The sequence below is a fragment of the Anopheles ziemanni genome, chromosome 3, assembly GCF_943734765.1.
Source record: "Anopheles ziemanni chromosome 3, idAnoZiCoDA_A2_x.2, whole genome shotgun sequence".
Classification (NCBI taxonomy): domain Eukaryota; kingdom Metazoa; phylum Arthropoda; class Insecta; order Diptera; family Culicidae; genus Anopheles; species Anopheles ziemanni.
Genome location: NC_080706.1, coordinates 37,716,995 through 37,726,301, shown reverse-complemented (window position 1 = coordinate 37,726,301; position 9,307 = coordinate 37,716,995). Strand labels below are relative to the sequence as shown.

The 9,307-nt window shown below is 44.6% G+C and overlaps 1 protein-coding gene across 1 annotated transcript; it reads right to left on the bottom strand.

Moving 5' to 3' along the window:
* Positions 1–4,032: 4,032 nt before the first annotated feature.
* Positions 4,033–8,962, bottom strand: LOC131289054 (sodium-dependent phosphate transporter 1-A). Its single transcript, XM_058318254.1, has 6 exons — positions 7,076–8,962; positions 6,584–7,009; positions 5,827–6,448; positions 5,189–5,560; positions 4,921–5,106; positions 4,033–4,831 (listed from the first exon to the last, which is right to left on the bottom strand). Exons 1-6 carry the CDS (start codon positions 7,266–7,268, stop codon positions 4,531–4,533), a joined length of 2,100 nt encoding a protein of 699 aa, XP_058174237.1. The 5' UTR covers positions 7,269–8,962; the 3' UTR covers positions 4,033–4,530.
* Between the last annotated feature and the right edge of the window lie 345 nt (positions 8,963–9,307).

The following is a 9,307-nucleotide window of genomic DNA, read 5'->3' as shown; positions in this document are numbered from 1 at the left end:
CGTGTTTTATCATTCGAAATTATCGCGATGCATTTGTTTTGCGATGGGACACTTTCACACCTTCACACGCATTAACAGTCGTTCTTCGCTACCATCTTCCATTTGTTTTCTTCTTGTACAGTGTTGGTCAGTTCTACACACCACTTACTCATCAGCGGATTCCCTAAAGGATTCAGGTTTTTCTTCATTCGTTGCCTGCTTCGTATCATGCTCTCATTCTATCTTCAACAACACTCTTTTTACATGCTTTGCTCACGAACGATCTCGGAACTATTTCCATTTAATTATTTGTTTTAAATGTATTTTTCCTCGTTCAGTTATTTTTCATTTTTGCAATGCGTTTTTCTTCGTCGTTATTCATCTTTTTGAATCACCCATGCCAACTGTCCGATACGGCTTTACTGTTTTTCTTCCATCTTGGTTTCATCTTTAATAGGACAAGTTTCGCTACTCTACAGTTTCTGGGTTACGGGGTTTGTTTTAAGTACGTCAAAAATCACGTAGTTATTTTATTTAGCACATTCACTGTCTGATTACTGCGGTATCTTTTGGGAGACTTCGTTTTAGAGAAGCTTTTTTTGTCACCTCACTCCCGCAGGATGTGTTCTATTTGATGAAAATAGAGGGTATAAAAGTATGAGAAGTACATAAATCATAAGCGTAAATTGCAAATGCCAACGAACGAAAGACAATTCATGAATGAATCAAACATGAAGTTTAGGTTATTACCAAGAAGAAAACAAATTGCATCCGTAGTATCGAAAATGGCAGCTGAGGTTCCCAACAATTCCTCTCTATAATCCTTGGCCGATACATTTCGTAAATTTAGTTAAGGTTTGTCATATGCCCGCGTAAGTGTGTGTTTGTGTGTGTGTAAGTGTGAAAGTGTACGTGTCTCTCGAGCAAATAGAGTGTGTTGTTTCTCCCTTCCTACGCTTTGCACACAAAAAAAGGAAAATATTTTTAAACCTACTGCCATACTAAATGAAGTACTACATTTTATGCGGATTTCATACCATGGGGCCATGGATCTCCTAAAGCAGTCTATTACTACAAATGTTTATGCGCATCTGTACGCCAATGGATATTACACCCTATAAAGGCTGTTCAAAAGTGAAATCATTTTACCAAACCGATTTTCTTGTCGCACCACGAAATGTGTTTGTCATTTGTTCCTTTCATTGAAAGATGTTGATGGAATTTTAAGTAACATGGAGAAACATAAAACTTGTTCAATGCGCACAGGTAGTAATGTCTCGATTACATACGAAAACCCTTCGTAAAACAAGTAGAAAATAAAAGCGTTCATAATCAGAAAAAAGTGTATTAAAAATGTAAGTCGAAAGTGCAAAAAAACCTCCAATATTTGCTGAACTAGCAAACGAATCGGTGGAACAAAACTCACGCAAAAGTTTAAAAAAATTAATCACAGAAGATTCCAAATAATTGATGCACCAGGAATAAATATGATAGAGACCTAAGCACAGCTAATAGCGAAGCCAAAACGGGCCAGCTCAGTAGTACTCCAACGCTGGTTGTTTATCGCCAGGGTATCCATCGTCACCTATCTATAACATCCAGAACTGTGTTACCATTTGTATTTTTTTTGTCGCTTTTCTATTTTACTTTCATCAATTTTGTTTGATTTCTTAACGACAAAAGGTTATTTGGTAGTGGTTTAGGAGTGTGTTGTGTGTTTGTTTTTGTATTCTTATCTTTTGTATTTTCAACTAACAGTGCATTCGATTTGAAACTGCATAGCAGCTCTGCATCCTCAATTCAACATGTAATATGCATAACAACGGGCGAATGGTGCGAACGGACTGGCGGGCGTAGTAATTCGTCTCCTGCATCCCGCACACAGTTTCTCCTCGCTTTAGCACCTATCCGCATCCAAACCCACACTTTACACAGTAACAACACACATCGATACACGGGAAAAGGGGACGGCCTGCGAGCGAGCGCTGGCCGGTTCCCGTGTTAACTAGTACGATAGATGTATGCCTATGTCCTTCTTTTTTGTTTGTAATCACATTGTCTAATAATTTTGTCGTTAGGTTTTCTGTTTTGCTGCACCATTCACATCGGATCCATATGAGATTTTAATATTGATTTTCTGTATCCGTTCGATCTGATCTTTGAACGGAGTTTTATCACTTCGTGCGTTGTTGTGTGTTATTTTTTTCTCAATTCATTTTTTTTCTCCTGCATTGTATGTGACGGTTTTCTCTTCCTATTGCTCAAAAGAATTGAAAAATGTGGTCGCATAGCGAGTTGCGCGGAAAATTCTTTCAGCCACCGCAACCGCAAAACGTTGGACATACGCGGATTCCTCGATGGACGGAATCTACGGATAATCTAATGATCGCCCTTCGCGGGTCGTGTATGGTGGACACAGAGGCCGGGCCGCAAAGATGGAAGCGGTCGGATTTACAACCTACGTAGTAGTAGTAGCACACCCAATTTTAACTGCTCTTGTAAGGGAAGCATGTAGCTTTCGGTTCCCCCTTTCGCCGTTCATTATGTACGTTTCTAGTCAAACCCTAGTGGTCGAGAGTACAGAAAAGTTTACCCCTACCACACATCATACTAACTGTACCACCAAAAGGGAGACACACAGATACACATTTATATTAGCGATAGAATTTTGGCGGTTTTGAGTTTAGTGTAAAGTTTTGATGCACTCTACTGTATGAGGTGATGGTGGAAAGCAACAGTTTTGGCAGCATTGGCATCGTCAACGACCGATAGCAATGGGTAAGTGATATCGTACGATCTTACCGTATCACGGAGTGGTTGCTTTGGGTCTATTTTATGACCAAGGTGTTTTATGTCTAGGTGTCATAGAATGGTTTAATCGTGTTGAGAGAGAATTGACAAAATGTTAATGGTCGTCGGCTTTGAGGGGCGACAAAACATGAGCATCAAGTCCGTTTTGCTTTTCTTCAGTAGCAAAACAAGCGCCTTCTTTCAGAGCGAGTAGCGATGGACGGGATTATACGTATCCAAGCTAGGTTCTGACTAGACAACGTGCGATGGGTCCACGTCACATAGATTCACGTATAGAAAAAAAAGATTATGATGGGCCATTTTTTCCTCTTCTATTTTGGTATGATTTGTGTTTGTTTTACCCCTTTTTCGAATGTCGAAGCAGGCGGACGACATTTGATTTTTTTTTTTTGTTGAGTTTGTTGTTTTTTAATCTGTTTATCTTCTCCGCTTGTCTGCCTAAGGTCGGACACATTATTTTGCTACATTAATCTCACTCTACACGCTACTGCTCGATCTTACTACGCTATGGCGCTAACGTTCAATATGTTAGAGAATTACTTTTTTTATCTGCTCTTGCCAGAGTTTTACCTGTTGTTAGTAGTTGCTGTCATTTTCTACCATTTTGGTGATGCTCTATTGGAAGATGTCCCGCAGTGAAGTGTGTGTTTTATTTTGTCTTTTCTACGCTTTTGTCGATCGATGAAATGGATATTATATTTCTTTCAGATCGACCTATTTTCTAGCACGCTTCTCCTCTCTCGTGCCATCCTTTTGCACGTGATCACATGCGAAGGACATCTTCGTAGCACCAAATCACCAAGCATTCCGCTCTATCACGTAACCCTGTGCCAGAATTGCTTAAACTGCTGCACCGCTTCCCTTTCATCTACCAAATGTGTGCTGTGGGTGTTTCTTATCTGTTTGTCCAGCAACAGATGCTTCTACCTCGCGCCATCTTTCCACACACCAACACCAATAACTCCGTTTTAGGGTTCTTTCGTGTTTCGCTTTGCTTGGCAAACTATCCGCGCACTCTGAAGAGGTCTAGTTGGTTCGATCCTCTTCGTTACGTGCCCCTACCTAACGCTACCTTCTCTTTCCGTTAGTTTGTTTTTCTCTTCTTTCCAACTATGAGCTAATGAGAAACGATGATACAATTTACAGCTAAAATGGAAATGGGTTGTGGAAAAATTGAATTGGATGATGATGCTAACACGCTAGTGCTCCACTAAATGAAATAAAATTATTGTTTGCTTGTTTGTTTAGAAAATATAAATTTCCCGGAATGGTAGGAACCAATCAAAATCATGTTTCCTTGATTTTTCTTGAACACCGAAAAGCGTATACGGTGGTTATGATCTCCTGCGGACGATTCCGAAAGCCCTGTAATATTTTGTTGCTGGAGACTAGTGACTTTTTCGTGAATGAAATATAAATGATTCTGAGATGGGGGAGGCCACGAACTATCGTGTTTAAAACAAAAATATCTAACAACATGGACGTGCTTAAGTAACTTAAAGTTCTGGAGATAAGATAATGTGACACACTCGATGGCCGTCGGCGATCACTGCTTCACTCCGCTCACATTGCTTTCTCTGGCGTATCTGCAGCTGTTGGCGAGCCTTGCACGCTCTCTCAGCGTTTAGAATTGATGATGGGTCTGGAAGGGTATCAGTGCGCTTTCGATTTTTCCTGTCAATGTGTGTTTTGCGTATCGTCGGTACTGCTTCATCCATAGTGTCCAATTACTTTCGATCCTTACGGTAGCACCATAGCTCGCAATGCCATCATGAAACCGGCGCTTAGTAGTGCTGCGACTGGCACGGTAACCACCCATGCGTACACAATATTCCGGAAGAGACCCCAGTCGACGGCTTTCTGCTGTGCGGTGACGGCGTGATGCGGGTGCTGCTTATGCTCCTCACTGGCGGCTGGATGCGCGTTTGCCTGCCCCACGAACACTACCGAACCCACCTTGCAGTGGGTCGTTGAGATTGGCAGCCCGATCTTGGAGGCAATCAGCACCGTCAGTGCGGCACCGATTTCAATTGTGAATCCACTGGAAGAGGAGAAAGGTGAAACGAACTCGGTAAGTGTCGGGATGTTTCGATGGCAATTGAGAAAACGGGATCGTACGAAAATACTTACGTCGAGGGGGTAATTTTGGTGAGATCATTACCGATCGTTTCGATCACACGGCGACCCCACAACCACAGGCCGACGGAAATGCCCAGGCCACCGTACAGCAGGATCAACAGTGGTGTTTCAGACTTTTGCAGTACCGATCCCTCGCGATAGATCATAAATAGCGCAATCAGTGGTCCAATCGCGTTGCTAGAGAAATATGCGGAGGGAAAGCGATCGAAAGTTAGTTCCGCTGTGGAAAATAAACGCGTGTCGATGTTCCTCTCCTTACCTGACATCGTTGCCACCGTGCGCAAAACTGCCGAACGTGGCCGTAAGCACCTGCAGGAAGGAAAACAGCGCCGAAACGTCTTCGGGCTCCTCAACCGGTTTCCGCGTCCGATTGTCTTCTTCGGAGCCTTCCTTCGCGCTGATCAGTGGTACTTTGCTCGAGTTCGGCGATAGGGTGGCACTGATGAGCGGGTGTTCCAGTCCGGCGGCTGCCTCGATTTTGCTCAAATCCGCTTTCTTCATGTCTCCATCCGCGCCACCGAGCAGGACGTTCTGTGGCATCAGCGTATAATCGGTGATCGGAAGCGTGCTGTCGCTTTTCGGGCTGGTCGGAGATTTGCCGTTCTGCAAGGCGATCACAGTTGGTTGTTCTCTGCAGAAGATCAAAAGAGTAAATAAAGTATTTCTTATGTTGTTCAATGCGCATACTATCTAATTATTCAAAGATAATCTATGCACTGGAAAGATTATTCTATTAGGTATCACAAAAAAGAGTCCAAAGATTACTTGAAAACCATTGTGATTTAACAACAATATTTAATCAAATTAGGTTTTATAAAACTGACTCAAAGGGAAGCGATTCAATTTACTTCTGTGAAGGTTTACAAAATACTGTTTTAAAGCATCAGGGATACTCACTTTAGACCACCGTTGACGAGATGACCCGAGTCGGGTGACTTTGGCGAGACGTTCGCACTATTACGACGGTCAAAGTACGTGCCGAGGTGGAAGCGCCCATTTCCGTTGTACGACTGGTACTCATCGATGTAGTTCAGACTGGTCACGGTCAGGTCGGTGTTGTCAAGGCTAGTCTTGTCCTGCGCACTCAGTAAGCTGTTCGCCTTCTTCACAATCTCCGGATGGAAGGCGTACGGCCCACCAGCACCGGCACCAACCGTCGGCGATAGCTCGCTGGACAGTTTCTTCATCAGCCCATTCTGTGGCCCCTGCTGCTGCAGCTGCTGTTGCGATGAGAGCGACACCAGTTCGGTCGTTTCGGTAATGGCTGGCAGGGCCTTTCCGTCGTTGGCCACCAGTGAGAGGGGACGCTTCGGTCGGCGCGGGCTTCCGTTCGACGAGGAGTCACCGTCCGAGTCGCCGAGCATGAACTGCGTCTTGTTCGTACCACCATCCTGGCCGGCGAGGATCTTACGCTTTTGCCACGGCACTACAAACAACTGCACCAGGACGGCCACGGTAACGCCGAGCGATATGCTGACAACAAATGCTACCCACACCGGGATGTTATCCATATACAGCACTGAAAATCGATAATCATCGTGTGAGTGTGTTACCGCCAGGCGGTCGCGCATCGGTGGGAGGGGAAAAGGCTATACACACACGATACTCTCCCCCTACCCACTTCATCCCACACCATTCGTCACGGTATGCTTACATTTTGGTCCATCGTGCACGATACTAAATACATTCACAGCCAATGTCGTGCCGTAGAACAGGGGCAACGAGAGCAGTCCGGCACGGAGCGGATTCTTCGCGTTCAGGATAAACTTGCGGATCGTCCAGAAGAGCATCACGCTCACCAGGCCGCTCAGCACGGGCGAGATGAACCAGGAACCGATGATCGTCATCAGCGTCTTCCACTTGAGCCCTTGCGTGCCACGGGCCACCAAACTGAAGCCGATCGTCGAGCCGACAATACTGTGAGTGCCGGAGATTGGCATCTTGAGGAATGTGGCCACCAGCAGCCAGAGTGCCGAGCTGCCCAGTGCCGACAGGCAGCCGAGCATCAGTTCCGTTTCGCTGCCCTTGTACATCTCTACTTCGAGAATTCCTTTTCGCATCGTATCCGACACTTTGTAACCTGTCGAGGAGGAGCACAAAACTGTTGTAACATCTGCTAGAATCCTGATCGAACCATCGTCCTTACCTATCAGTACCGCACCAGCCAGCTCGCAAACGGTGGCCAACCAGCAGGCTTGCCGTAGCGACAGCACACCAGAACCAACGCTCGTACCGAACGAGTTGGCCACATCGTTCGCACCGATACCGAACGCAAGAATAAACGCTATGATGAAGCCGAGGATCACGATCCAGAGGATCTCGGGCGCGAAGGGTTCCATCTTGGGAGGGTGCTCTTTGTGTGGTTTTGCACGTGGAAACGTTCAAGTTAAGGCAGATATCTGCTGCAGCTGGGTGCTTCTTTCGAAAACCCCGAAGACGAGAGAGTGAGGAGGAGGTAAAGGAAATCTCCCTACCAACCGAAACAGTGGAGTGTGCTTTTCTTGAGATAAGCTAGTCTTTAAAAAAAAACAACCGCTTGAAAGAATCCTTTCAATAAATACGCCTGTCACGCGGTACGAAGACACTTCGGAGTAAACTACTTGAGATGGGATTTTCCGCTTGTATATTAAGTTGTATATTACTCTAGAAGCTTTAAAAAACAAACCACGAAGTATTCGCAAGTCTTCAAGACACGTTCAAACGTAGGGGATGACGCCTTCACAATGGATGCCAATGGGTTTTTGAATTCAAAATTCGTTCCTCTCCTTGTTCTATCCTCCGTTTTCGGCGGCAATGCTAACAACAATAGTGTTGTGGAATACCACAAAAAAAATGTGTGCTTCTTGAAACGCACAAAATTACCTCTTAGATGGCCCACCAGTGGCACTTTAAAAAACAAACGCTGTTTTGCTTCAAACGGTGTTCTTCACCCCTATACCAAATTCTTCACACTCAAATCCTAAAGTGTGCCAGCCTTATGTAGCGTTTAAAAAAAACTATATTAAGTATTTAGGAGTAATGTCTAATACGAACTTGTGTATGTGAGTGTGCAATTTAAAGTAGGATTATAATCTACACGCAAGTAAGTAGTTAAGTGACGGACTCTCTAAAAACAGGAGCAATTAAAAAGGACACCGATGTGCGAAGGCTTTCAATTTGCGCTGCAAATTGAAATTGCGGGTGAGCAGAGTATTGGAAAGTGAATCGAAGCTTGTTCCGTTTAGGGCTGGCTAAACCGGATGCAGTAGACCAGCAGTATCACAATCGGAAGGATCGTTTGGCAGAGCGCAGATGGTAAGTGAGTAATAATGCAGAAGTATACGCGCGCGCACACACACAAATGGTGAATGCGTAGGAAAAAGAGAGATAATAACACAAACAATTACAAATAATGAGCGAGTGCGAACGGAAAAGAATGGAAAAAACCAAAACGAAGAACAAAGATATTGTACCTTATAAAACGTTAAAATTAGTAAATTCTAGCGATGGCCACCGACGGACGCGCAGATGGACACAACAGCGTTTACTAACTAGCGTTTTAATTTGACAATGTCCGGTAGGCAGAGTTTCGTAAAAACAGCCATCGTTTCAAAAAAGGGGGGGTTTTTTGTGTGCTGTGGTGCTTTCGCCCCAGAGACTGGTGGGATCGGTCTTACCCGGTCGCGCAAGTGGGCGGCGGTACACTACACTCACGAGCCGAGATTCACCCTTCCGTAGGCCGGAAGAATGACACTCGATCTAATCCACTACAAACCGGGGGGAGAGAAAAAAAGGACTACCCCTCGAGGCACCCTTAGGAAAGGCCGTCCGCTACGGAACTCAGGCGAAAATGGTTAGAGGCTTATTGTCTCTATCCCAGCAGAGCACACACCACGGGTCTCGTCCTGGAAGGAATGGAAAGTTTTTGAAGGGTTGTAATTTTCGTAGGGTTTCTCCGGAAGGATATTCAGCCGCAGTTTATCTCCACCACACTCGATCCAACGTCCACACGGAGTTTCGCGGTAGAACACGATTCTACTGCATCGACGATTAGCTGAACAACGGCACCTTGCGACTGTTTGGCAAATTGAGCGATAGAATTTTGTGTAGGATGTTTTTATTCATATCTGAAAGTAAAGAGTAAAAGTAAAGGAATGTGAATTAATATCATTGCTTCATTGCTCCTAAGCAGGTTAAATCGTTAAAACGCAAATGTTTTCCAATATTTAACTGCCAATCAGAATTAATTGTTAAAACGGTTTTAAAAATTCGAGTCACATTTTGAGTTGAAAATTGTTTGGAAACTCGCAAACCCAATTAAACTTGGAGGAAGTGGTGATCACTACTCTCCCTCCCTCTCTTTCGATCCCCCACGATCTCGTAGTGATCAGCCTACGAT

Coding starts and splice junctions, on each gene's coding strand:
- LOC131289054 (XM_058318254.1), bottom strand. CDS start 7,268: ATGGAACCCTTCGCGCCCGAGATCCTCTGGATCGTGATCCTCGGCTTC. Junction 7,010..7,075: donor GGCTGGTGCGGTACTGATAG/GTAAGGACGATG, acceptor CCTCCTCGACAG/GTTACAAAGTGTCGGATACG. Junction 6,449..6,583: donor CGTGCACGATGGACCAAAAT/GTAAGCATACCG, acceptor ATCGATTTTCAG/TGCTGTATATGGATAACATC.